General features: G+C 62.5%; 3 protein-coding genes across 5 annotated transcripts; 1 reads left to right on the forward strand and 2 right to left on the reverse strand.

Annotated features, from left to right (window-relative positions):
- Nucleotides 1–3,450: 3,450 nt before the first annotated feature.
- SLC6A8 (solute carrier family 6 member 8) lies at nt 3,451–12,296 on the reverse strand. The gene is given in 17 exon segments (XM_035725748.1): nt 3,451–3,891; nt 3,894–3,954; nt 3,956–3,988; nt 4,401–4,571; nt 4,652–4,752; nt 4,886–4,988; nt 5,065–5,202; nt 5,576–5,590; nt 5,592–5,688; nt 6,341–6,466; nt 6,557–6,660; nt 6,743–6,877; nt 7,760–7,863; nt 7,866–7,891; nt 8,377–8,626; nt 9,614–9,745; nt 11,409–12,296. Coding segments are annotated over 17 exon segments (1,902 nt in total). The 5' UTR covers nt 11,671–12,296; the 3' UTR covers nt 3,451–3,847.
- On the reverse strand, nt 11,805–15,962 carry LOC118356567 (homeobox protein Hox-B4-like). Its single transcript, XM_035725749.1, has 2 exons — nt 15,630–15,962; nt 11,805–12,032 (listed from the first exon to the last, which is right to left on the reverse strand). The coding sequence occupies exons 1-2, from the start codon at nt 15,662–15,664 to the stop codon at nt 11,837–11,839; spliced, it is 231 nt and encodes a 76-aa protein (XP_035581642.1). The 5' UTR covers nt 15,665–15,962; the 3' UTR covers nt 11,805–11,836.
- Nucleotides 15,963–20,464: 4,502 nt separating this feature from the next.
- PNCK (pregnancy up-regulated nonubiquitous CaM kinase) lies at nt 20,465–24,597 on the forward strand. 3 transcript variants are annotated; one of them, XM_027608445.1, is made up of 12 exons: nt 20,465–20,535; nt 21,471–21,540; nt 21,738–21,869; nt 22,172–22,246; nt 22,341–22,479; nt 22,619–22,742; nt 22,936–23,011; nt 23,107–23,219; nt 23,309–23,387; nt 23,487–23,574; nt 23,726–23,870; nt 24,220–24,597. In XM_027608445.1, exons 2-11 carry the CDS (start codon nt 21,473–21,475, stop codon nt 23,861–23,863), a joined length of 1,032 nt encoding a protein of 343 aa, XP_027464246.1. In that variant the 5' UTR covers nt 20,465–20,535; nt 21,471–21,472; the 3' UTR covers nt 23,864–23,870; nt 24,220–24,597. The 3 variants fall into 3 exon arrangements, with proteins under 3 accessions (XP_027464246.1, XP_027464245.1, XP_027464244.1); XM_027608444.1 differs by lacking the exon at nt 20,465–20,535 and adding an exon at nt 20,706–20,758; XM_027608443.1 differs by lacking the exon at nt 20,465–20,535 and adding an exon at nt 20,767–21,009.
- Nucleotides 24,598–26,952: the final 2,355 nt, after the last annotated feature.

A 26,952-nucleotide genomic window follows, 5' to 3' on the forward strand; every position in this document is an offset into this window, starting at 1 on the left:
GGGCCACCCACGGAAACTGGCCCCTAGGTTCTAAGCACTGTTTCCTAGCAGCCTTCTGCTCTTGAGTAGGCCTGTGCCCCCCCCCTTGTGCCCCATGCCTGGCTGTGGTGGCCCAGTGCACACCAAGTCCTGGGCTGACTGCTTTCCTTACCTATCGTCCACTAGATGGCCAGACCCCACGTCCTAAGCCCCTTCCACAGGGGCAGATTCTAGAGTAAATGGTGACTACCCACTGCTCTCAGGGCCCCAGCCAAGCAGTCCAACCTCTGTCGACATTTCTTTTTATGATGTTTATGTTTTCTGAGTCTGGTGCCGTTGTGGCAGGTGGCTCGGAGGCTATTTGGCAAGAGGTGCCAAGGACCTGAGCCAAGGCGTGGCCGTAGTTGGGGGAGTGGAGATGGTAAGGAGTTGGTGTGCGGCCAGGATGGGGGAGCAGAGTGGGCCTGAGGGTGACCCTAGGGTGCAGGCTCTGTTCTGTGGGCTCAGAGGCAGGGGCTGTTGCTGGAGGAGTCGAAAGGACGGGGCACAGTGTGAGGGGCCTGGGACATGGCTCGCGTGTCCTGCTGGGGAGGCGCCTCCACATGTCCGCACAGGCCCGGCTTGCTTTGCAGTCGGGCCTGCTCGGCCAGTGCTCCTTTCTGAGTTCTGTGGGGACCTGCCCCCTGTCCTGGTTATTGGTGACCCTCAGAGCATGGCCCACCCTTGGCTGTATAGTTGAGGGCTAAAGCTCCTCCTCCGTAAGGGGGCCATGCCTTGCTGGAGAGCAGGGACTGGCCTGGGAGGGACTGCAGGGGGCAGCAAGCCATTAACTTTTTTCTGAGGGGCCCACCACCCCCTCCCAGGCTGGCATCCCGAGTGAGCGCCAGGCTCCCAAACCTAGACCCACCATCCTGCTCTCTCTGTGAATGTGGCCAGTCTGTGTGCCTCACAGAAGCAGACTCCTACAGCATCTTTGTGTCTGCTTTGAGGTTCTTCCACGTTGTAGCAGGTGTCACAGTTTCCTTTGCTTTAAAGGCTTTATTTAAGTATAAATAAACTTGGGGCTTGAACTCATGACCCCGAGATCAAGTCACACATTACTCCAACTGAGCCAGGCAGGTACCCCGTTTCTTCCCTTAAGACTACATGGATAGGCCATGTTTTTGTTCATTCCATTTTTTCTCCATCAGTGGACACTTGGGTTGCTATCTACTCCTTCTCTCTTAATCCCACTCCAGTCAAGCTTTGGCTTGCACCCCTGCACGGGAACCTCTCTCGTGCGGGTCTCCAGGAGCTCGTTGCCAAGCACGGCGAGCCTGCTGGGACCTGCCCCTCCCTTGACCGTTGACCGGCAGCAGCCCCCGGCGGAGCGCATCACTCCCTCCTCCCTGACCACCCCTCCCCGGGTGTGTGCGCGCCGGCGTGTGCACGGCTCATTCCCGTACCAGGAGGTCACGCTGCACCTGCACTCTTGGGGTTCCCTCCCAGACCCCTGGCCGCCCCTCCTCAGTCTCCGCTGCCGGCTCCCTCTCTTCTCTGCCACCTCCGAGTGTCCCAGGGCCCCAGGGCTCGGTGCGTGGGCCGCCGCTCTCGGCCGCCCTTGGTGAGCTCGTGTAGGCTCGGGGCTTTCAGGGCCGTCTCTATGGGCTGAGAACCTCTGATGTTCTCTCCAGTCCATCCAGACCCTTCCTGGAACTGCAGACTCCTTGTCCACCTGCTGACTAGACAGACATTGCCAGTGAGGTGATGTCTCTGGTATAGCAGGCCCTCAGTCAACTGCCACCATCCCCTCCACACCTTCTCTCCCTCATCTCCCTGGGTGTAGGGCCTGGCAGTGCTACCCTTCCCGGTGCCCAAGTGCTCAGGGTCAGTCTCAGTCTCACGGAGTCTCCCCGACTCCTCTCTGAACCCCGCATCCCAGCCGTCCACAGCTCCCTAATCTGAAGACTTGGCCACTGTGCTGCTAGCACCCTGGTCCCATCGCTGTCCGCGCCCCGGTCCTGCTGTGGCCTTCTCCCTGGCTGCCCCCGCCTCCTGCTCACCTGCCCCTCACTGCCTGCACCTCGGGAGGTTACCTGTTCGGCGCAGCATTTGGGCAACCTTCAGGAACCTCAGCACCCGTGACTTCCCACCCACCTTCCCTGCTCTCGTGTCCGTCTCCACCCTGCCGTCAGCCTCTCTCCCCAAGTATGTCAGCTCCACGGGAAGAGCTTGCTGCCGGCTTCGGTACCTGCTCTATTCCCAGGTCCTGGAACAGCGGCGGGCGCAGGGACCCTCAGAACAAATACTTGCCTGAGGCAGCAGCTCGAGGTGGGGACGCCTCCCCACCACCCCTGCAGCCCTGACACCCTCCCTCCCCGCCACCCCTCTCTCAAATGACAAGCAGAGGCAGAGCAAGCCAGCTTTGGAAAATGACATGTTTTTATTGCTATGTTTGCAGTGGCTTTTTAGCACAGTAAGAACGTCCCCGCTGGACCCCTGCCCTCACCCAGTCCCACCTCTCCGACCGATGTCGGGGTGGTGTGGGGGAAGCCTTTCTAGGGCCCACTCGGCTGTCTCGGATCGGACGTGACACACACGTGGGTTAATTAAAGCTGCTACGTGGAAGACTTGAGACGTGGGAAGTGCATCAGCTTTAAGCTCGCAGGTGGGAGCCATGCCCGGGATCCCTCCCCTGGCTGGTGCCCACCTCAGATCCCTGCAGTCGTGCCCAGCCCGGGGGTGGGGGGTGGGTGGGGTGGGGTGGGGTGGGGGAGTGGGGGGGGGGGGGGGGTGGGGGGGGGGGGGGGGGGGGGGGGGAGGGGAGGGGGGGGGGGGAGGGCAGGGTGCGGGTGAGCCTGAGCATGCCGGGTGAGCAGCCCCCGATCGCCAGGGTCACAACGCTGCATCTGCTCACCCCGCTGACTTTGTGGGCAGAGGGGGTGGGGGGGTGCTCCTGGAGGCCCCCCCCTCCCCCAGCCGTATGCTCTTTCCACCCCAGTCTGGGGCCAGGGACTACACACGCCACCACCACACGACAGACTCGCACGCTCAACAGCTTGAAGCTTTTGCCTATGAAAATTAGATCTGTTAAGTTCACACTCCTTGGCTAGGGCAGAGGACTAAGGGGGTGCAGAAAGGGACAGGGAGTGGCAGGGAGGGGGAACTTGGGCTGTTTCCTCTTTAGAAATATCAAGCAGAAATCTCTTTCCTCAAGTTTTTATAAAATGTGCAAAATACAAGCCTCATTTGCCCACAGGCACATTTTACACCTGGTCTTGGCCTTTGCTAAGAGAGGTCTAGCTTCCCCTACACCCTCACAGCCACGGGCATTCGTACACATGCGCACACAATTGATATTGGTGGCAATTGGCGCAGGAACCGGAGGTCCCGTTGCTGGGCTGGCTCTCTAAGCTTCTGGAATAGGGACGGGGAGAGGGGTCTAGCCCCGCTGAAGTAGAGCCCTGGTTCTGCTGCCCCCCCCCCCCCCCCCCCCCGCCTTCCCTTGCTCTCCTCTGCTGCCCGGACCCCCAGCTGTCCACTGCCGCCTCTAGGGTGGAGGGGCCGCCCGAGGGTGCGGCGGGCAGAGAGCCCGGAGAGGCAGGCGTGCTGGGGCTGGGGGGAGATGCCTCTGCGGCGGGCACCAGGGGGAGGGCGGTCGCGGGGCCTGGGAAGCAGCGTGTCTACCAGCTTGGTTGGGGGGCGGGGCGGGGGAGGCATCTATTTTTGGTGGGTTGTGATATTTTTGGGCGTTTTATTAAAAATGGAAAAAAAAGTTATTTTAGGTAGCACTCGTGGTGCTTCGTCCCCGCCCTCCCAGGCAGACCCCACAAGCGGTCAGGGAAAGGCAAGCCCCTGGAGGGGTGGGGGGGCTAAAGCAGGGTGCCTGTCACATGACGCTCTCTACCACCACCACCTTGCTGCTCTCGGACACGGGGTCAGGGTGGTCAGGCCCCTGACGTCGGAGTCCTGAGCTCTATACTCCAAGTGGTGGAGGGCCCCACACAGGCTGCGTCAGGTGCTGCCAGCGCTGCAGGAGAGAGGGGGGACACGTTGAGTCTCTGGGCCATGGCGGGGGTGGGGGTGGGGGGACGCGTACATGCTTTTGCCCTTGGCCTCTCTGCACTTGCCACCACCTGCCACCGGCTGGGACCAGGGCCCCTTCTCCCGTGGGTACTGACCACACCCCACTCTCGGTACCAGGGAAAGGGGTGAGAGGCTAGGGACAGACCTCTCCTCGCCCTCCTCCCCCTCCTCCCCCCGCCCAGTGACCTCAGGCCCTGGGGGGGCCAGCGTTCCTTCCGTCCACCCCCGCCCCCCTGAGCCGGCCCCTGGAGACTCCTAGCACAGTGGTTACGTCCAAGTGGGCACTCTGGAGGTATTGCCTTGAGCCGGTGCAAGGGAGGGACTCGAACAGGGGAGAGGCGGTAGGGCAGACTGACCTCAGCCATGGTCCCCTTGGCCCTGAGGAGGCAGCCCAGGAGGTGGAGGGGCACGCACAGCATGGAGGAGAGAGCGAAGCCCCAGCCCATGGCCTCGCCCCACCATGGATACACGTAGGTGTTGTTGTAGACCAGCGGCTTGTAATACACCACGTTGAAGATGAAGATGCCCTATGGGTGAGAAGCCCTGCTCTCAGCCGGTGGCAGGCCCTCGGCGTCCCTCCCCCTGCTCAGCCTCCCCTGGCCCTTACCATGCAGACCAGTGGGGTGAAGAAGGACCAGCACCATTTCATCCAGGGGCAAGGTCGGTACCCGATCATGCAGGCAACGTCGTCCATGAACCGGTCAGCTCCTGGGGCGGGTGGGGCAGGAGGGCTGGAGCTAGAGACCTCGCTAGGGGGGGGGGGGGGGGGGGCGGCACGCCCCCGCCCCGCTCCAGGCCGCGCCTCCGCCTCGCCTCGCCTCGCCCCTTGCCCCAGACCTACCATACACCCAGGCGACCACCACGCACTCCCAGAAGGCCTGCCAGAGCAGGGTCGTGCCGCTGGCCGAGTAATAGTCAAACAGCTGGAAGACATACATCCCGCCCTGGGGACAGAGCCGGGTCAGGGAAGGTGGCAGGCGGCCGGAGCCCAGAGGCGGCCCCCACCCCGCCCCCACTCACATCAGTCACCATGGAGAGGTCGATGACAAAGCAGAGGGCACAGCAGAGGGCCACAGAGATCTCCCTTTGGAAACGGAAGTAGTAGGAGGCCGGGAGGAGGTCGAGCAGGCCGGTGATGAAGCCTTCCACACCTACAAACTGTGGCCAGGCGCTGAGGCCGCGCCCCTCCTCCTCCCCCCCAGCCCTCTCCCCTCTCCCCTCCCCCAGTGCTCCCGCCCCCCCCCAGCCAGCCCTCTCTGTCCTGTCACCCCACCTACAAACTGTGGCCAGGCGCTGAGGCCGCGCCCCTCCTCCTCCCCCCCAGCCCTCTCCCCTCCCCCAGTGCTCCCACCCCCCAGCCCAGCCCCCTCTGTTCTGTCACCCCACCTACAAACTGTGGCCAGGTACTGAGGCTTGCACCCCTCCCCCTCCCCGCCAGCCATCTCCCCTGTCCCCCAGCCCCTCTCCCCTCCCCCAGTGCTCCCCCACTTCCGCAGCCAGTCCCCCTCTGTTCTGTCACCCCCTGCAAAACCTGGCTGTCCAGGCCAAAGCAGCAGCAGCATGAAGAAAAACAGGGCAGCCCAGAGCGGGGCCACAGGCATCAGCGTGACGGCCCGGGGGTAAGCGATGAAGGCCAGGCCAGGCCCTGAGGGGGGAAGGGGCAGGGTTTAGACAATAGGTGTTGCCCCACCTGCGTCCCACTGTCGTCCTTGCTTGCCACCCCCCTTGCCCCGCCGCACCCCGTCCCAAACGGATGGGAGGACTCCAGGGCATCCCGTGGCCCAGGGCCCTTCCACTCGGGTCAAGGTGTTGCCGGGTGTCACTCAAGCCCCTGAGAGTGGGCTGTCTAACTCAGACATCCTGGTCTCTTATCCCAGCTGCTGCTGCGGTCACGGGTCCCTGTGAAGCCCGCAAAGGCCCCCCTCTCCCTGGGCAACCCTCTGGCCAACGTGAGGGGCGGTCGGTTTCCGTAACGTGGTGGTTGATCACGTTCGCCTCACGAATGTGAGGGGCATGGGCCAAGGCCCTGGGGATGGGTGGACGGGAGGGAGCTCCAGGCTCTGTGTGGCCTGGCCCGCGAAGGCTCCGGCTCTGAGCTGGCCCCGAACAGCTGCTCAGCCGGGCCTTCCCCTGGCCCGGAGCGACGGACGACGTGACGCGTCCAGCGCGCGCTTCTCTCATCTCCAGACTTGCCTCTTTGCGTGCGTGTGCGCGCGCGCGCGTATGTGTTCATGAACATGGCAGGTTAGGTCGGCGGCTGCGGCTGGGGGCCGGGCTGAGGGGCGGGGGTCTTTACCCTGACTCCGCCACCTTGGAGATGTGCACGCCCTGCTCCGCGGCCATGAAGCCCAAGATGGAGAAGACCACAAAGCCAGCAAAAAACTGGTCCCGCTGTTGATGGAGTGCCAGGATGATGGCGTCCCTGGGGGGGCAGAGGGGCGGCGCGGGCTGGTGAGGCTACCTGCTGCCCGCGGGCAGGCGGGCGGGCGGATGGCCGGGCGAGGGCACCTACTTGTAGCAGTTGTTGTTGAAGCGGTTGTAGCTGCCCAGCGCCGTGAGGGCCCCCAGGCCGATGGCGTAAGAAAAGAAAATCTGGGTCCCAGCGTCTATCCACACCTGCGGATGGGCCGGGCAAGGGAGGATGTGAGGGAACCTGCCGGCCTGGCCCACCCCCTCATCCCGTCCGCCCCCTCCTCACCTGAGGGGACCCCAGCTTCGACCAGTCAGGCTTGAGATAGTAGATGACCCCATCCAAGGCGCCAGGCAGGAGCACTCCGCGCACCAACAGCACAACGAGGACCACGTAGGGGAATGTAGCGGTGAAGTACACGATCTGGGGGGCCAGGCTGCTCAGAGGGGCCCTGCGGCACCCGCCTCCACCCTTAGGGGCCCCCGGCTCGGCAGGACGGCCAAGTGGGCCACCCTGCCCCCACGACAGCATGGCATGTTCTGAGGTCTAGAGGGAAGCCGGCCGGCAACCCCCTTCGACTCCTCAAAGCCTAGGCTCCTCCCAAAGGTAGCTCAGCGCTCAGCTGAGAATCAGCCACCCCGTGGCAAACACAGGTCAGCGGCAGAGGGAGGGGACACGCAGGGCCTTCCCCAGGCAGGGAGCGGGTCGTCAGCCTGGGGGCAGATCCCATGCCTCCCGTGGCCCCCCCTCCCCCGACAGCAGGTCATTCTCTGCAGAGAGGCAGAGTCTTTGGTAGGCGGGAAGAGACTTGGCCCGCCAGAGACGGTGGCGAGGGCCACATGGACCCCAAAGACGTCTGCCTCCTGTCCACCGCCGAGCAGAGCAGGACAGGCAGGCAAGGGACAGCCATAGCCCAGGTCCTCCACCCCCACCCCTAGGCCAGCACAAGAGAGAACGAGTGAGGAACAGAGAGAAGGTGGGGCGGTCGGGGGAGGGCCCCCACATGAGCAAGGGGCAGCTGCTGCCTGGGCTTCTCCCCACCTCAGGAGGGAAGGCTGCTGGCTTGACTTTGGAGGGGCGGGGAGGAACTATCCAGGCATGGGTGGGGATCGAGTGGTCTGGATTCACGGACCTGCCCCCTGCTCAGGCCCTGGCCCTGGTCACCTCCCGTTGCAGCAGTGGTCCTTGGCAGAGATGCCCCTTCTGTCCCCCATGCCCCACCACGGCCCTGCCGTCACCATCACCATCCCCCGTCCCCCCGCCCCCCCGCCCCCCCCCCCCAGCCTTGCGGGCCTCCAGCCGTACCTTTCCTGTTGACTTGACGCCCTTCCAGACACAGAAGTAGACCAGCACCCAGCAGGCCAGCAGACACAGGGTCACCTCCCAGTTGAGGGCCCCTGGCACCTCCAGCCCCCGGAGAGCCGCAAGACTTTGTTCCTGGGGGAGGGACAGCCCAGGAGGGCTGTGCCAGCAGAGGGCCAGGCGCCTGGGAGCTGCCCCAGGGGTGGTGCTCCCTGCCCTGCAGCCCTCGAGTCCAGCTGGGCCCAACCGCAGCCTGCGGCCCGGAGGTTTGTGCAGTGTGTGAGCCTGAAGCCCAGGAGCCACAGGCCAGAGCCAGCAGGACTGGTAGCCGGGCCCCACGGCCCCCTCAGCCTGCATGGTGGCGATCCCTCCTCCCCGGCTGGCAGGCACAGTGGAGTGACAATGCCTGGGGACTGAGAAATGGTGAAGGACCAAGGCCAATCCCTTCCAGCTCCTCTAGAGACTGTGCTGGGGGCTCCCTGAAGACAGGCCTGGGAGTGACCCCTGCTCTGCGTCCCCTCAGGGCTGAGCCCCAGCACGCATAGACTCGCAGACTCGGGCCCTGTGTGGAGCCCAGAGAGAGGGACAGGCAGAGCCTGGCCCAGAGGCGCCTGACTCACTCCCAGAACTCGATGACAGGGGACCGGCGGTCAGCAAGCTGGTCACATGTGAGGTTGGCCAGGCTGGCATTGGCACAGTCTTCATGGCGGAAGATCTCCACACAGTCGGGAGTGTTCCAGGTATGGCCACATGTGGCCCAGGGCAGTGTGGTGGTGAAGGACTTCACCAGGTAATAGAAGCCCCAGGCCAGCACCATGATGTAGTAGGTGTTGCAGTAGAAGACGATCACCATGGAGGCGTAGCCCAGGCCTAGGGAAGGAGGAGTTTCTGTGTGGGCTCTTCTCTATAGCCACCCCCCTCCCTATCTACCCTACGAGTCTCCCAAGAAGTCTCCAGAGCACGACTGAGAAGATCTGGTGGGAGGACAGCAGATGCAGAGAGCCCCCTGGACCCTCCCTGTGCCAGTGTCTCAACACCAGGACAACTCCCCAGTCTGCACCTGCCCCCGCTCCTGGCTTCACCTCCTGCATCCTCCCTCGAGCCCTCCCCTCTTGCCCCAATCTGAGCATGAAGTCCCGTAAATTCCCTAGCCTCACACACCTGTCCCCTTCTCTTGGGTCCCACTGCCACCACGGCGGTTGAGGGAGGGCCAAGCCTCCAACCTGGGTCCCTAGTGGCCTCCAGTACTCAGCAGCTGGGGGCTTTCTGGTGACCTGGGGCCGTACTGGAGACGGTCACCCTCTCAGCAGGCAACCCTGGCCAATCAATTCGACTCTCTGAGCCCCGGCTTCCCCAGGGTCCCTCCTAGGACCTTGAGAGAGAATGGGGGCATACTACCCACACTCAGAAGGAACTCTAAAGTGACCTTTGACAATAGTTCTTCCCTTTGGACCCTGAACTCCATGCCTCCTGTCCAAGCTCCTTAGGTTGGCCCTCTGGCCTTGGGGGAACAGGCCCTGGGCAGTGCCTCGTGCTGTCAGCTCTCAAACCCTCTGCTCAGGCCCCTGGGGGGCCAAGCGTGCTTGGCAGGGCCTGTTCCCAGCCCTGCTGGGCCTGGGCGTCCTGGCCTCAGTGGAGAGGCCGATCCCCGACTCCAGGCCCCATCTGCCCAAGGTCACTGGGTGGTCTGCAGGCCCTCCAGCGTTCCCTCCATGACTTGGGGGGCACCAGCGGGACCTGGCCTGGTGCTGTGATAGGACAAGATTTCTCAAGTGGGCCCCAGCTTTGCCCTAGCAGTGGGAAGGGGGAGGGGCCCCTGAGGGAGAGGACAAGAGGGACTGGCCTGGGGCTGCTCACCTTTGAACAGGGGGCAGATGTTCCAGACGTTGATGCTGCCGGCCTTCATGAACTGGCCCAGTGAGATCTCCAAGAAGAAAATAGGGATTCCTCCAACCAGGGCGATCAGGACATAAGGGATAAGGAATACACCTGGGGGAGGAAGGAGAGGGTGGGCACTTGCACAGGGCAGCCCTTTAGCCCCTGGCTGGCCAGTGCAGCGTTCGGAAGCCCTGGGAGTCAGGGTGGAGCCAGCTCTGGGCCCCACCCTGGCCCCATCATAACTTCCCGCTGGGTGAATCAGTGCAGGGGGTGGCCACTGACTCAGAGGTGCAAGGTGAATAGCCTTGTGGGGAGAAGGGGGTTGGAGTGTTGGAGGGCTGTGGCAGTCACTGGGCCCTTACAGCCCTGTTTCTTGGGTTTGGGAGGCCCTATACCCACAAGGCGTCTGGCCCCACAGTCACCTAGGGTGACCTAACAGGCATGGAGGACACATACACGGTTGTGTCGCAGTTCCCTGTTTGCTAGGCAGCACAGGAGAGAACGGTGTGTTCGTGTGCGTGTGTGTGCCACGGCTGGCACTCCGGCCTGGGGGACTGTCTGCTTGGGCAAGGGACAGGGAGCCCCCGGATTTCCCTGCCCCCCAGGCAGTTGCCTGCAAGTATGATGGTCCACGGCAGAGAGTGGGTGGGTGGGTGGGTGGCAGTCCTTCATCAGGGGGCGTAGGGGCTATCTGGAGATGTCAGTGATCAAGGACGGGGAGGCAAAGTGGGGTACAACAAGCTCTGGTGAGCCTGGGCTCTGGAGACCAGAGACCACAGGCCAGAAGTGGGGAGTGGGTAAGGGGAACTGGGCACCAGCAGCCCGTCTGCCTCCCCTTTCCTCTCCAGGTCCCCTACCGATGCCCCTGCTCAGCTTTGCACTACTCAGAAGTCAGGCTTGGCTGCAGCTTGGCCAGCTCCTGGTCCCAGCATCCTTCTTGTGTGTGACCTTGGGCCAAGGCCTTCACTCTGGGCCTCAGTTTCCCACCCATCACCCAGTTGCTATGGCTTTCCCCCCACCCCAGTGCTGCTTTGCAGTCACACGACGCGCGGGTGCCTATCGCTGTTGCTCAGCTGGGCTGGGGCAGGCGAGCACGGGGTGCGCATGCAGTGTGTCCAGCGGCGGCGCCAGGCGGCCCAGGCCGCAGGCTACCCAAGCCTGGCTCAGGCACCCAGTGTTCCGGGCCCAGGCTGGAGGGGAGGGGAGGGGGAGAGGAGGGGAGGGAAGGGGAGGGGGAGGGGAGTGAGGGAAGAAGGGAGGGGAGGGGAGGGGAGGGGAGGAGAGGGCAGGGGGAGGGACAGAGTAGCCCATTGTGTGTGTGTGTGTTCGTGTGTGCACACGTGGGGGCCCCACACAATGTGCCACTTGTGTGCCTGACCAGCGGAGGCAGCCTGGGCTCCTCACCTCTGGAAGCCCCCCCCCCCCCCCCCCCCCGCCGCCCGGGGGCGGGCCTCGCCTTCCCCACCTCAGTGGCCAGTCACTTCCCCGGGGAGCCCCTGCCCAGAAGTCTTGGGGGAGGCCGTCCTGGGGCTTCGGCAGGAGGCTCCCCGGCCCCCTCCCCCCACACACTGCCAGGCACATGACCGGCTTGGGGGTGGAGGCCGCCAGCCGGGGCCACCGAGCAGCAGTGGCCAGCGAGGGGCGGCCTCCGGCACCCCGTACCCCGGACTTCGGCCCCGCGCCCCAGTGGAGCCAGCGGCGGCGGGCGGGGGTAGGTGGGGAAGGAGGCCCCTGGCCAGGAGGAGCGGGGCCGCGGCGGGGCGGGGGCGCTCACCTCCGCCGTTCTTGTAGCACAGGTAGGGGAAGCGCCACACGTTGCCCAGGCCCACGGCGAAGCCCACGCACGACATGATGAAGTCCATCTGGCGCGTCCAGGTCTCACGCGGCGGCACGGCCAGGCGGCCGCCGGGCGCCCCCAGGCCCGCGGGGCCGTCGCCCTTGGCCGGGGCCCCGTCGGGCCCGGGCGCGATCAGGGGGCCCTTCTTCTCGTCGCCGGACACGCTGTAGATGCCGTTCTCGGCGCTCTTCTTCGCCATGGCCCCGGCGGGCCGCGCGGCCGGGCCGGGGGGCGCGGCGCCTCGCGGGGGCGGGCGGAGGGGCGGCGGGGGGCGCCGGTGGCGCGGGGGGGGGGCCCGAAGGCGCGGGCCCACCGGGTGCCGGGGGCGGCCGGGCCGGGGGTCGGGGAGGGCGGGGGCGGCGCGGTCAGAAGCAGTCCACGAAGCACTTGAAAGTGAGCCTGAAGAATCTCATGTGTGTCGGGGGGCCCGGGGGCGCGCGGGCGGCGGCGGGGCCCGGCCGGGCGGCGGCGGTGGCTCCCGAGACTCCTGCCCGCGGCTCGGGCGGCGGCGGCGGCGACGGCGACGGCGGCGGCGGCGGCTCGCCGGGCCCGAGATTCAGCCTAGCGGGGCGCAGGCGACATCGGGCGCCCACGGTCTGCAAACGGCGGCCGGAGCAGGGGCCTGCGGCCCGCGCCCCCCGCCCCGGCCCGGGCCGGCGCGGTTGCCCAGCTCGCCCGCGGCTCCGGCGGTGGCGGCGGTGGCGGCGGCGGCGGTGGCGGTGGCGGTGGCGGCGGCGGCCCGGGCGCCCTCGCCCCTCCTACCCGGCGGCGGCGGCTCCAGCCGCTCTCGGGGCCGCGGGCCGGCTCAGCGACTCGCCACCGCGCTCCGACCGTCCCTCTCGTTCCCGGTCGGATCGGCTGCCGCTTAAGAACCGACTCCGGGGTGATGTCACTGTCGCCCCACCCCCACGACCGGGCTGGTCCCCCTCCCCCTCGTCCCGCCCTCCCCGTCAACTCCGCCCACCTCCTCCTTCCTCCTCCCGAGGAGGAGACGCCACTCCAGCGGGAAGCAGGATGGCTGCTACCTGGGGCGCCGGCCAGTACGTCCTCCCCAGGGACCGGACCGCGCCTGACCCCGGGTTCACCTGGGCCTGGCTGCCGCCCAGATCGCCCCTCCTAACCTGCCCTTCCTGTTCTAGGAAAGCCACTCACCTGGCTGCCTTCCAGCCATCCTTGGCCCCCCTCTAGTCTTCTCCCCAACCCTTCCAGTCTGGCCCCTCTCTCTGACCCTTCTCTCAACTTCCAGCTAGGGCCCCGGGCGGGTGTTGGGTGCCAAGGCCTACAGCTTCCCCGCTCCCTGAACTAGAGGGGCTGCAGGGTGCTTCTGCCTTCTGAGGGACTGTGCTCAGCTGGAGTGGGGGCCCTGCCTCCAGGTGTGCTGGGGGGCTTTGCCAGAGGCACCACCCTGCCTCCTCCTGGCTTTCAGCGAAGGAACCCTGGAAGCTGGAGGTCAGGGTTCCAGCTCTTGGGGTGACAGGTCTCAATGAGTCTCTTCGATAGATAGAGACAACCCTGCCTGCAAAGCTACACTTTGTCACCAAGGAGGGGTGGTAGGGACCCTTGCTGTCTCCAGTGTCCTGCCAGACATGTCAGAGATTCTGGCACGAGTAGGGGAAGGCTGCCCCCTGGTGCCTGTCCGGTGCACAGACCCTCCCCCAAAGGCCTCGGCTGGAAGGCCTCAGCTCCCCACCTGCAGAGCTTCTCTCCCCAGGGACCTTGGGGCCTCCCTAGCAAGGGTGTTCGGCCGCTTCCCCCACCAGCCGCTGAGCAGAGCCAAGAGAAGCCATGGGATGGGGAAGGAAGGGGTCACTGTCCTGGTGTAGATGTGAAGTGAGCCGCCCACCCCCAACCAGTCCCAGACTTTGATCACCAGGCTGTAGTCCCCAGATGGCTCATCCCGTTAAGCTAAACCCTCAGTCATCCGGCGGCTTTAGGAAGAAAAGCAATTCTGGCTTGAGCCAGACTGAGCCTGCTGGGTGAGGGAGGGGCAGCACCTCCACCCAGGATTGTTGGAGGGGCCTCCTCCAGGGGCCTCTGTGGGAGACAGGCAGGGTGGCCTGTGCTTTGGTTGAGTGGGGGCACAGGGGGCTTGGGGACCCTCGAGGCGGCAGGGCTGCACTGCTCATCAGAAGACCCTAGCCCGAGTTTTCTCTGGCCCAGTCTCAGAGTGAAGCTGGTCTAGAGACAAAGAAGCCATAGAGAAGTACGTGACCCATAGATGGCCTGGAGGAGTGGGGGCCACCTGGGGAACAAGGACAGAGGGGAACTGCAGGGAACCGCAAGCACCTCTGTGCACATCTGAGAGGAGACTTGTGGCGGGGGACAGGGGGTGGGGGTGGGGCGGAAGGGGCGTGGGCATGGGGAGTGCTTGCCGGAGTGAGGGCCGGAGCTGTGATGGGGAGCTGTGATGGGGAGCTTTGGGCAGAGGTCGCACAGCGCCCTGAGGAGCAGGGGGACGTGAGGACGTGGCTGGGTGCAGGCGACTCTTTTGAGAATTTATGGGCAGGCGGGCAGCACTTTGGGGAAGTGGCTCAGCTGCAGGGAGGGCAGAGCATGAAAGGGGCCGGGCCTCGGGAGCCGGAGAAGGGCCTTCAGGAGTCAAGGGTGGGGACTCTTCTTTCCCCTGGGAGAGGAGGCAGGTTCCAAAGGCCAGTGGCAGAACTGTGACCGAGCTGCCACCGGAGGCTACGTTGCCTCTGTGAGATCAGAGCCTGCTGGGAGGGAGGGTGGCTGGGCCAGGGGCTGAGAATGACCCGTGCGAGCTCCAGGACTCCTAGGACCAAGGCCCCCTCCGCTCCAGGGGGGGCCCTCATGGGGTGGCTCTAGACACATATAGGCCTCAAGCAGGTCATGAGGCCACCCCCGCGGCTCCCCTGGATCCCACTAGTGGCTTCCTCCTCTCAGCAGCACACCTCTGACCTGTCCCTCCCTATCTGCTCTGCTCTGGGCTTTCCTCGGAGCTAAATTCCTTTCCAAGGTGTGCAGAATTTGGGCAACAGCTGGCCTGGGGGCCCCCCCGGCACTGAAGAGCAGTGTGCCTCGTGAGCTGACCTCCCTGTGCCTTGGCCCGTGCGGGGGGGGGGGGCGCCGTCTGGGTTGACCTCTCTCTGATCCTGCAGACAGCTCAGCCGCCACCTGTGCCAGGAGGCCAGGGAGCGGGGTGCGAATCCTCACCGGACCCTGTGCTGCCTCCCGCGCCCAGCCAAGGTGAGCTGGGCTTCTGCGGTGCATGAAGTTCACGGACCCAGCCTCGCCTCTGGCCAGGATGAATTGGCAGGAGTTGTCCAAAGTGGGAGCTGGAAGCCTGAACCCTGGCCTCTGGGGTGCTGACCCAAGCTGCCTGTGCTTCCCAGCGTCTGAGCTGGGAAAGACGGCTCCATTCCTGGGGCAGCTCACATGGAGCGCTGACCACAGGCAGAGGGATTTTCGGCCCTTGGTGGGTGCTCAGGGCTTTGCAGAGGTCTGTCTTGCCACCCTCCCCGCCCCGGGCAGTAGCTACTGGGGGTGAGTGCGGTGCCAAGGAGGGCCAGGAGGCTGCCTTCTGGCGTTCGGGGCCCTGTGAAGCTGGCTCCTGAGCTCCTAAGCGAGGAGCAAGGGTTTCCCCGGGGCAGAAGGCATGCGGGGCCCCCCTCTCAGAGCCCAGCTAGGCTGGGGTTGGACGGAGAGCTGAGGACGGGGGTAGGGGTAGGAGAGGAGAGAGCTGAAGGGAGGGCAGGAAGGGAGTGTGAGCCAAAGGCTCTCATTGTCCAGGGAAGCCTGGGGTTTCCAGCTCGGGCTGGACCCAGTGCATGCAGTGACTGGGGCTCCAGGGCTCCCGGGGTCTCGATGGCGGGGGGGGGGGGGGGGCGCCGCTGAGTGAGGGTATGGGTGGGAGGACACCCCACCCTGGGGTGGCCCGTTATCCCTCGAGAACCTTGGCAGCTGGAAATAGGGTGGGGTCCAAAGGAGCTTTGGAATTAAAATTAGCTGGGAACAAAGGGAAGGCCAGAGTCCACCTTGAAGGGCTTTGTGCTTTCAACAACTGGGGAAGGGAGAGTGGCTTGAGGCCACTCCCAGGGCTGGGGACTGGGGGCTTGGGAGGGTCCCCAGCGCCGGGGAGGTGCAACCTGACCTCCACGTCTGCACACAGGCACACCCAGCTTCCTGTCTTACTGACACCTTCGTGAGTGAAAGACGGCTTCAGCTGCTTCCATTCTGACCTCAGACTTGCCAGTTGGGTTCTTCTCTCCAGCCGGTCTCTTGGCTCAGGCGGAAGACCTTGAGGGCAAACCATCCCCAGATGGGAACCGAAACTCCCCCCTCCAGCAGAGGGACAGCCCTGAGCCAGCAAGGCCCCGCTCAGAATTTCCTCCAAGGATATTTTGACCCTCACTACCCACCAGCAGTACCCACTCACCTTTGTCCCACGTTTTCCTTGTATAAACCTGGAAGTATTTTTGGCATTTTGGAAACAGTCTTTGAGATGCTAGTCTGCTCTCTTCCTGGTGTTGGCCTCCCTGAAATAAGCTTCTTTCCTGTTTCACCACCACTCGTTTCTCTGGGACTCCTGAGCCAGATGCTCCTGCACCCTGGTGCCCCGACCACACACTCTGTTACAATAATCAACCAGTATTGCACATTGTGATTAGCCAAAGTCCATAGTCTTAACTCAGATTTCCTCGGCTTACCCCTGATATCCTTTCCCGTCACATCCTAGCAAGGCTCCATGCTCTCAACATGACTCACCACTGTCCACGTCGACCTCGGTCACCTGGCTGGGGTCACGCTCGTTCTTGGAGTGTCTCCACTTTAAATTGAGTCTCTGCCTTTCCAATCCATCCTTTTTAGAAGGAAGTCACTCTGTGCAGCACACACTTGAAGAGTCAATTATTTAGAATTTTCTGCACAGTTTGTCTCTCCCCCCACCCCATTTGTTTATTCGATCATTTATTTATAATAGTGGATATTTATTATTTTATACTTTGAACGACAACCCAGTACTACTGTATTTATTATGTTGCTCATATTGTCCCAGCTTTGACGACCGGGTGCTCTTTCAGTTGGCTCCTGTGTTCCTTTGTCATACCCCCATCACTCTTTGTGTGTGTGAGCAAGAGAGAGGAAGAGAGAGAGAGAGAGAGAGAGAGAGAGAGAGAGCGTGAGAGGGAGCACAAGGAGCACACTTCCCTTCCTTACCTTCCGGCATTATAAATTGCTCCAGGCTCATCCTGTATATTTCCTGTCCCAGCCCTAGACTGAGCCATTTCTCCAAGGAGCCCTTTATAGGAGAAAGCTGTTAAAAACCATGGTCTTGGCCCTAGTGTGCTCACTGTTACTGGGGTGTTACTGCTTCTAGGCTCTCTTCACTGACAGAGTAAGGAAATGTATGTGTACACGAACACATACCTATAAACATATCTCTATATTATACCTAAATGTAATTTATAACAGATTGATACATATAGATAGATACAGTATGTGCATCTCTATTATACATTCTATATATGCATTTTGTATATACATATGCATCTGTATATTAAGGTAAACATCAGTTCAAACTGATGTCTCCAACTGTGATCCATTACCACGTGGATTATTCTAGCACCTCCCCTCGCTTGTCTGTATCATCCCACTCAAACAGTGAGAAAGCTGGCTCCCAGCATCTGCCTTCCATTTACTTAATTGTTTAATTCCAGTGTGCATGTAGAGTGGTTTCAGAATTGTTAACTCTTACCCTTGTGGGGAACAACGTTGTCAACTAGAGCGCAGTGCTCCCTTTGCCTTTGGTCTTTCAGACCCCACTCATTTCCGAGTGACTTACTCCAACCCCTTTCCCCCGGTCCCCTTCAGTGAAGTGCTTTCATGCATTTGTAATACACCTAGATTCTTTTGTCATAGTCTGCACTCCGTCCTGAAATCCCCCATTTCCTAAAGGATTATTTTGAAATTTGCACATGTTAAGCTCTGCTCTTTCTTCTGTACACTTCTCTGGGTCATGACTTATCCAGGGTCTCCGCCATCAGAGCACCGCACAGAGTTGCTTCACGGCCCTAAACATCTCCTGGGCTTCCCCTAGTCAAACGTCACCCCCGCCCCATCCCGCGGGCAACCACTGATCTGTTTATTCTCTCTATAGCCTGGCTTTTCCTGGAATGTCACATAAAGGGGATCACGCAGTATGTAGCTGTTTTCAGACTGACTTCTCTCACTTAGCAGTTTGCAGTATGTATTCAAGAGTCATCCAGAGCCGCCTGGGTGGCTCAGCCGTTAAGCGTCTGCCTTCAGCTCAGGTCATGATCGGGTCCTCGGATCGAGCCCCGCATCGGGCTCCCTCCTCAGTGGGAAGCCTGCTTCTCCCTCTGCCACTCCCCCTGCTTGTGTTCCCTCTCTCGCTGTGTCTCTCTCTCTCAAATAAATAAATAAAAAATCTTAAAAAAAAAAGTCATCCATTTCTTCATGGCTTCATAGCGCTTCCATCGTCTGGATGGGCCACAGGGTTGTTGTTGTAGTTTTTTTTTAAAGGTTTATTTATTTATTTATTTGAGAGAGAGCGAGAGAGCGAGAGAGAGAGAGAGAGAGAGGAGGGGCAGAAGGAGAGGGAGAGAGAGAATCTCAAGCAGACTGCCCACTGAGCACAGAGCCTGAAAGACACGGGGCTCCATCCCAGGACCCTGAGATCATGACCTGAGCCGAAGGCAGACGCTTCACCGACTGAGCCACCCAGGCGCCCCTGAGTTCCTTGTGTATTTTGAATACCAGTCCTTTATCAGATATATCTTTTGCAAAGATTTCCCCCCCGGCCTGTGGTTTGTCTTCTCATTCTCTTTGACAGTGTTGTTTGCAGAGCAAACATTTAAAATGTTGATACAGTCCAATTTCTCATGTTTTCTTTCATGGGCCATGCTTTCCATATTATATCTAAAAACTCATCACCAAGCCCAAGCTAAGACACATTTTTCTCTTCTGTCTTCTCCTAAAAGTTTGGTATTGTACATTTAGGCCCATGGTCAACTTTGAGTTAATTTTTCTATAAGGAGGGGCGCCTGGGTGGCTCAGTCGTTGGGTGTCTGCCTTCGGCTCAGGTCATGATCCCAGGGTCCTGGGATCGAGCCCCACATCGGGCTCCCTGCTCGGCGGGAAGCCTGCTTCTCCCTCTCCCACTCCCCCTGCTTGTGTTCCTGCTCTTGCTGTGTCTCTCTCTGTCAAATAAATAAAATCTTTAAAAAAAAATTTTTTTTCTATAAGGGGTCCCCTGAAAGGATTTTGAAAAGCTCTTTATTCCAACCACTCAACACACACGGGCATTTCGAAGTTGACATCTACAGTATTTCAACAGATGTTAAACAGTTGCAAAGGGGTGTAATTTCTGGCGTACCACTACCCACTGCTTAAAAGCCCAACAACTGTGATACCACCTTTCACTTGAGGCCAGTGGCCTCAAAATCCCCTGGTGACCTGATGCCCATGTCCATCTCAAAGTCTGAGGCTGGCTCTTCTTTCCACGTTCCCTTTGGAGGTGAGTCCTTTCCTTCCTGCCTCCACTTGTTGTCTGCTGCCCCTCAGAAACGTCTCCTGGTGCCGTCTTTCTCCAGGTGGGCAGGCTTTCATTACTCGGACACCGCACTTCTCTGAAGTACAGACGTATTTAAATGACATTTCTTATTATCACCTGCGACCACAGGGCTCTGACGATACTTCTTCTGGCAGTGGGTTAGACGTGTTGATGCATAATTATTAGACAAGCAAGTAAGACGGGGCTCCTGTTTGTGTCAGCTAGTCCAGGTATCCGCAAACAAAAGAGGCCTTCTGGTCAACGTGAGGTGGGCCTCACCATCGGTTCCGGTCCTAGGAAACCCTATTCAAAGAGATTAGCAAGCTGCCGAGTGCTGGGGCCCCTGGAAGCTTCTTGAGTGAACTGGGGGGATGATTGGGAAAGGGGGGTGGGAACAGGAACTGGAGGGGCCCTCGCAGACTTACCAGGTTTGGGACAGAGACGTGTGGGAGCTGAGTTCTGCAAAGATGATTTTGAAAAACCTCTGTCTGCCCTGTGGACCTTCTTAAAAGACTTTGTGTCATGCCGGGGCCTACAGACCCCTGCAGAGATAGCTTCCGCAGGCCATCCCTGGGCCCTGTATGGATGTGTGCCTGTCAGCAGCCAGGACACCTGTTCCCCCATCCCTGGTGGGGCCCAGACCCCCTAGGAGGAGTGCCAGGACTGAGATGGGACTGGATGGGAAGAATCCACTCACTGTTGTGATGAAGGATTGAATTCAGTCACCTGCCACTCATTTCCCTGAGCTGGGTCAGCAGAGACACTTTCTGGGAGTGGATGCATTGATGAGGAAGACAAGACAGAGAAGGTGATATTGCAATGATGGATCTTCTGAAGACAGGGCAGGCAGGGTGATGCACTAGAGACTGGGCTGGGACCGCAGGGCAGGCCTGTTTGAGAGGTGAAATTTGAGCTGAGACTTGACTGAGGGAGCAAGCCAAGCAGATATCTGAGTGAAGAGCATTCCAGGCAGAGAGGCAGTGAATGCAAAGGCCCTGGGGCAGGTGTATGTGTCGTGTGTTTGAGGGCCAGTTAGGTAGCCAGCGTGGTTGGAGTTGGTTAGAGCTAGTTGAGCAAGGGGGAAAGTGGGTGGAAAGGGGCCAGGGCAATGATAGGGAAGGAGGACCAATCACGCAGAGCCCTTAGGCCACTGTAAGGACTTGTGCTTCGACTCCTGGTGACATGGAGAGCTGTGGGAGGGTCTGGAGGCTGGGTGAAATGATCTCAATATAGGAAATGCTCTGGCTGCTCAGTGGGGAAGAGACCGTGGGTAGGAGGGGTGAAGGGTGGGGTTAGAGGGCAGAAGGAGCCCGGTGGGGAGGCTGTTGCTGTCCTCCATTTGAGTGCTGATGGGGGGTGGTGCTCAAGCCAGGGTGACAGAAGTGGGGTTGGCAGGGCTGGGGCTAGGGAAGAGATTTGAAGGCACGCAGAGAGCCATGTTAACATGTGGGTGAAGAGACTTCCGGATAGAGAACACCGGTGGTGCAAAGGCCCTGGGGCCGACCCAGTCAGGCCGCCTAGGGCCTGGAGACGGTGGGAACTGGCATGAATGACCGAGGAGGGAGGCGGTGGCGGCCAGCACCGGCCGATTGCCTTACAAGGCGCCCTGCAGCGCCGAGGCAGCGCTAGGCCACCGCATGCTCCGTTGCCAGCGGCCGGCGGGGGCGCGCGCGGAGGGGGCGGGTCCGGCGGGGCGCGGGCGGGGGGCTCAGCGCAGCGGCCACTGCGCGAGGCGACGCTGCAGTTTCGGCTCCAGGTCCGCACCCGGCGCTCCCGGGCGCGGGCGCGCGCGGGCTGGGGCGCGTGGGATTCCGGGCCACGGCCGCCGCAGCCCCCGCGCGCCCCCCGCGCACACCTGTCAAGCCTGGCGCGGCCCACGCAGCTCGGGACGTGGGAGACCGAGGCTGCCGAGTCCCTCCTGCCCGGAGGCTCCCGGGGCCGGGCTGCACTCGGGCGGCCGCGTGGGTGGCCGTGGCCGTGGCAGGCGGCTGGGCGCGGGGGTCGCAGGTGCATCTCGGGAGGGTTGGTGGCCTGAGTGGCGCGTGCCTGTGAGCGCTGGGCCGTGGGTGGCAGGTCTAGGACCGGGCGCGTTGGGGGGGGGGCGCGTCTGTGGGCGCTGTGGATGGGGGTCGGCCCGGAGGGGACGGGGTGGGGGTGCACGGAGCCTTCTGGAAGGCGGCCGATCGTGGCTGACTCGGTTGTGTGGAGGCAGAGAGGGGGTGTCTGGGTGCTGATCGCCGTCGGGGTGCCAGGGTGGGGGGCACCAGATCAAGGCCTCGTATCTGGGCGGGGAGGAGTGTATGCGGTGGCCTCGCTCTGAGTCGCCCACCCGGGAGTGCGGACCTGGGCGGTGGGGGAGGGGAGAGATGGATCCGGGCTGGGGCTGGTTTCTGTGTTTCTCAGCAGGGCTGCCACTGAGGGTGGCTTCGCCCAGGGGGCCCCCCTCCATCTCTCCCCGACCCCCACAGACATGCTGCTGCTCAAGAAACAGACGGAAGACATCAGCAGCGTCTATGAGATCCGGGAGAAGCTCGGATCGTGAGTGTGTGTGTGTGTCGGCGAATGTGTGTCAATGAATGTGCTGTGTGTGCGTATGTCAGTGAATGAGTGAGTGTGGGGGGGACGTGGGGGGCCATGGGACCGGGAGGACCTCCCCATCTTCTGCTTCCCCACCCCTCCCCCTCCTTTCCTCCCCTTTGCCTTTCCCCCTCCCGGCCTCCCCATCTCTGCCTCAGGGGCGCCTTCTCTGAGGTGGTGCTGGCCCAGGAGCGGGGCTCCTCACACCTTGTCGCCCTCAAGTGCATCCCCAAGAAGGCCCTTCGAGGCAAGGAGGCCCTGGTGGAGAACGAGATCGCAGTGCTCCGCAGGTACATGCCAGCCCCTGGCCAGGCTGCCCGTGGCTCAAGGCCTGCAGTGGAGGAGCGGTCCGGGGGGAAAGCGCCCTGCCTTTTCTGCAGCCCCAGGAACTCCTGGCCTGGGGTTCTGCCTTGCTGGACCTGGCCTGGGTGGCCTGTGGTAGGGAAGGGGAGCAGAGGAGGGAGGAAGAGAAGAGGAAGGCTTCCCCGGTGGGGGGGGGGGCGTTGGGGGGGCAGGACAAAGCCCTCCTAGACCCTGAGAGGCCTAGAGGGGGCTGTGGTGGCCCATGAGGGCCTTTTTCTTGCCCTTGCAGGGTCAGCCACCCCAACATCGTGGCTCTGGAGGACGTCCATGAGAGCCCTTCCCACCTCTACCTGGCCATGGAGCTGTGAGGAGGGCAGGGGCAGGCTCGGGTGGCTGGGGCTGGGTGGTGAGTGGGGGGCCGATGGGGCCGAATTAGCTGAGTCCCCCACTCCCCCTAGGGTGACAGGGGGCGAGCTGTTCGACCGCATCATGGAGCGTGGCTCCTACACAGAGAAGGATGCCAGCCACCTAGTGGGCCAGGTCCTCGGTGCTGTCTCCTACCTGCACAGCTTGGGCATCGTGCACCGAGACCTCAAGGTGCCTGCCCTCCTGCCTGCCCGCCTGGGCCTTGCCCGGCATCCCTGTGCACCAAGGGTCTGGGGGACTTGAGGGTGCCCAGGACCAGGGGCCATCCCAGGGCTGACCTGGCACTTTTTCTGGTGCCCGTGTGTCATAGCCTGAAAACCTCCTCTATGCCACGCCCTTTGAGGACTCCAAAATCATGGTCTCCGACTTTGGCCTCTCCAAAATCCAGGCTGGCAACATGCTAGGCACCGCCTGTGGGACCCCCGGATACGTGGGTCAGTGAGGGGAGGCACCCTGAGGCTCGCTGGGGGCTGGCGGGGGGCGGGGCTGGGGGACACCGCGGGAGCCACGTACCGGAGGCAGGATAGGTGGTGGGTCATTCCTGGGGTTAACTAGGCCGAGCCTGGCGGCACTGAAGGCATGGTGCGTGTGCGTGCGGGTGTGTGTCCGTCTGTCTCTGGCCCCCAGCCCCGGAGCTCTTGGAGCAGAAACCCTACGGGAAGGCTGTGGATGTGTGGGCCCTGGGTGTCATCTCCTACATCTTGTGAGTGACCCCTGGGAAGGCTCCTCTTCTGCCTGCCTGCTTTCTGCTGGGTTGGGGAGGGCTGGGCAGCTGGGTGATTCATGTGTGGGTGCCAGGCTGTGTGGGTACCCCCCTTTCTACGACGAGAGCGATCCTGAACTCTTCAGCCAGATCCTGAGGGCCAGCTACGAGTTTGACTCTCCCTTTTGGGATGACATCTCAGAATCAGGTGAACTTGAAGCTGGCCCCGAGCTCAGGGAGGGGGGAGTGACGAGGGGAGTGGCGATGCGGTGGGCTGACCTGGCATCCCAACTCTAGCCAAAGACTTCATCCGGCACCTTCTGGAGCGAGACCCCCAGAAGAGGTTCACCTGCCAGCAGGCTTTACAGCATCTTTGGTGAGTGGGACCCGTGCTGACCTGTCCTGGGACCAGAGGGACCACACCCTCAGAGACTCCTCCCCCCGCCCCCCCCACTGATCCTTGGCCTCCCCCTAGGATCTCTGGGGATGCGGCCTTTGACAAGGACATCCTGGGCTCAGTTAGTGAGCAGATCCAGAAGAATTTTGCCCGGACCCACTGGAAGGTCAGTGTGGGGAGGGGCCTGTGGACCTGGCTTGAGGCTGCCCCCCCCCCCGCCCCTCAGAGGGATGGCCTGGGCTGCCAGTGGCCTCTTTGGTCCTCAAAGTCTGGGGGCCACGGCCGGGGCATGGCCTGACAACCCTCTCTCCCCACAGCGAGCGTTCAATGCCACCTCCTTCCTGCGCCACATCCGCAAGCTGGGGCAGAGCCCAGAGGGCGAGGAGGCCTCGGAGAGGAGGATGGCCCGCCACAGCCACCCCGGCCTCCAGTCCGGCCCGCCCCCCAAGTGGTGATGCCCAGGTGTGCGAGTGCGGGCCCTGCAACCCACGGGGAGCTGACTCCGGAGTGCCCTTAGAAGGGGGCGGGCTCTGTGTGGCCAAGAACTAAGTGGGCCGGACCCCACAGAGCAGAGAGCTGAGGGCAGAAATTGTAGGCAGAGGGAAGGAGCTGGGGTTCCCACAGAAGCAGACAATAGAGGCCAGTGGGGGCTGGTGACTGAGGGGGCCATGAAGATCCGTGAGGCGCCTGCTGCCGAGACCCAGTGGGTACTGCTGCTGAGAGCCTTGACCGGGAGCAGGGGCTACAGGGCAGGCTGGGGGCCTCTCCTGATGACCGCCTTCTCTGCGCTTCTCTGTCCCTCTCCCTCCAGGCAGATGCTGTGGCTGAGTGCATTGACTCCTGGATTCCCTTCCCATGGGTGGGCCCTTTCAGTCCCCTTTCCCCACCCCCAGGACCCCGGGCCGGCCTCGCTGGAAAGTTGGAGATGTGTGGGTGTGGTGCATGGCACTGGGGCAGGAGTGGGACCCACCCATCTGCCACCCAGGCCCTGCCCTTGCCTAGGGGCTGGCGGGGTGTGTCCACAGGGCCTCCCTCCCCTGTCACCACCACACCCCCTCTAGGAGCCAAAGAGGCTTCCAGGGGCAGCTCTTCCTGCACGCCGTTCTGTGCTTTGCTGACTGTGGTGGTCCCGCTTTGTGTCATGGCCCTCCAGCCCCCCTCTAGTTTTCCTCAAATCAATAAAGACAGACAGAGCAATGGGCCCACGGTGAGCTGGAGGGAGGGGTGAGGGATGGGGATGGGGGATGAGTGTGGAGGGGATGGATGTCACCTGTGGGAAGGAAACGAAGGAGGCAGGCCCACTGCCCCCAGGACCCCACCATGCGACCTCACCCACTGCCACCTGAATGTCTGTTCCCTCCCGTCAGGGCAGGCAAGCTCCCAGCTGTTCAAGAATTTCCTGTCCCTGTCCCCCCAAGTGCCAGCAGGAGGCAGCCTGGCCGGCCAGTTCTGCCAGCCTAGAGGTCAGCCTGCATGTGGCTGTGGCTCCTTGGGAGAAAATGGAGGCACCTCAGGCCTTGTGGGCTGCCAGCCGAGGGGGGTGGCGGGAGGCCGAACCGGGGTCCGAGGAGCGCCGTCTCCGGTCCCCTGGGGGTGGGCTGCAGGGACGGGCTGGGAAGGGCTCACAGGCAAGTGGAGGCCCAGTGACCAGAGCCCTGGGCTGTCTCCTCCAACCTCTCCCTTCCTTCCCCCACCCTTCCACAGCCCTGGCCCGACAGAGAGCATTTCCAGTGGGCACCTTCTTGTGCAGAAGGTACCACCGTGTCAGAAGGTGGAGGAGGAGCTCCTTAGCCAGGAGAGGGCGCCCTCGGGGGCTCAACAGCGGTCCTGCCCTGTGGCTTTGGAGCCCGTGCGCTCCAGGGTGGGGGAGGGGGGCATGATGCTCCCGGGATGCTGCCATGCGACATCCAGGCTGGGTTGGTGATGGCTTCCGGTGTGAAGACTGGTGGCCAGTCCTCTGATCTGTGTGGCCCCTGCCCCTGGCAACCCCATTCTGGGTGGGCCGGGGCTCCAGAGTCCTGCCTTCCGGGACCCCAAGCCTCTCCTGGCCCTAACCAGAGCAGAGGAAGCACCCTCAGAGTTCTGGGCAAGCTGGCCACCCCTTCCTCCCCGCTGACTCCTGCTCCCTGCCAGCCCCCACTGCAGAGCATGATGGAGGAGACCCTTCTCCTTGACATTTAGGACCCAGAAGGGAGGCAGTGAGGCCCAAGCAGGGCTGGTCAGGGTCTCAGTGGGCACTGGGCGGTGGGCGGGCAGGGTGCAGGTGAGGCCGGTGGCAGTGTTTGGGGTTGGACCCAGGGGGCCTGGCTTCCACTGAGAAGAACAGCTGCGCCCAGCTGGGAATGGGCACATCCCGGGGTGGGCATGCCCGCCTGCTCATTCCCAGGCACACAAACCCCTCTGTAGCTGCCTTCTCCTAGCTTCCTCCCACCCGCTTCCTGCTCCGTATTGCCCCCACCCCCCATGGGCCCCGGAGCCCAGGGCAAGTCTGGAGGGTGGTGGGCGGCTTCCTCTTCTGTCCCCATGGCCACTTCTAGGTCATTCTTCGCTCCAGGCTTTTGGGTCACCCAGTCCAGTCCTACCATGCCTGCTGTCCTTTCTCTGCCCACAGTCCAGGGGACCTCGGGCAGCCAGTGCCATGGCCAGGCCTCAACAGCTTGGTCTCCCCACCTCCAATGACATGTTTGGCCTCTCCTTAGTTCCCACTTGGGCCCTTGTCATCTCCTGTCCTGACCCCTCTGACGTCTTCACCCTGGGCTCTCACGGCACCTACTTGTTCTTGTTTTGTCCATCGAATATCTATTGGGCCTCTACTTTGTGCCAGCCGTTGGGCCCAGCACGCAGGGTGCCTGCCCTGGGGAAGGAGGCCCTGTAAGGGAGGGGGTGAGCTTACTCGGATGACCGGAATGACCTGCGTGGGGAGGGTAGCGTGCTGCCTGCTCAGGGAGGCCTGACCGTTGCGTCGCGGGGGCTGAAGCTCCGCCTGCCCCGACACGGGGTGCAATTTGGCCTCCGACCGGCAGGCGGCGCCACGACCACATCTAAAAACATCCATCAAGCCTCCCAGTTCTTCACCACCTGGGGCAGCTGCTCAACACTATTCCTCTCCCCCACTGCCCTCTTCCCCACTGCTCCCCGCCTCCGAAATCGGTCCCTGGTGAAGTCCTCACTTGGGGGAGAAAGTCCTGCCCTTTCCATCTGGGAGCCCGGAGATAGGGGGACCTCCAGGGCAGACAGGGCCGGCATCCTTCATCCATCCGAGCCCTTCCCATGGGGGGGGGGGGCAGTTCGTGAGAGAAAATCTCTGGGTCGCCTCGGTGCCTAGGACGTAGGTCTTGCTGTCTGGGAGAGAGACTCGTGCAGCCAGAGGCAAGAGCTGGGGGTGGGGGGGATGGAGAGGGAGCTTGGGCCGGGGGGGCCTCTGTGAGAGCGTGTCAGGCTTAGGGAACAACAGGTACTCAGGCCTGGCCGGGTAAGAGCTGGACCTTTGTCTGTGAGCAGTGGTGAGCCACTGGGAGGGGTAGCAGGTGCTGAGCTTGGGCAG

Source organism: Zalophus californianus, chromosome X (genome assembly GCF_009762305.2).
Source record: "Zalophus californianus isolate mZalCal1 chromosome X, mZalCal1.pri.v2, whole genome shotgun sequence".
In the NCBI taxonomy this organism is placed as follows: Eukaryota; Metazoa; Chordata; class Mammalia; order Carnivora; family Otariidae; genus Zalophus; species Zalophus californianus.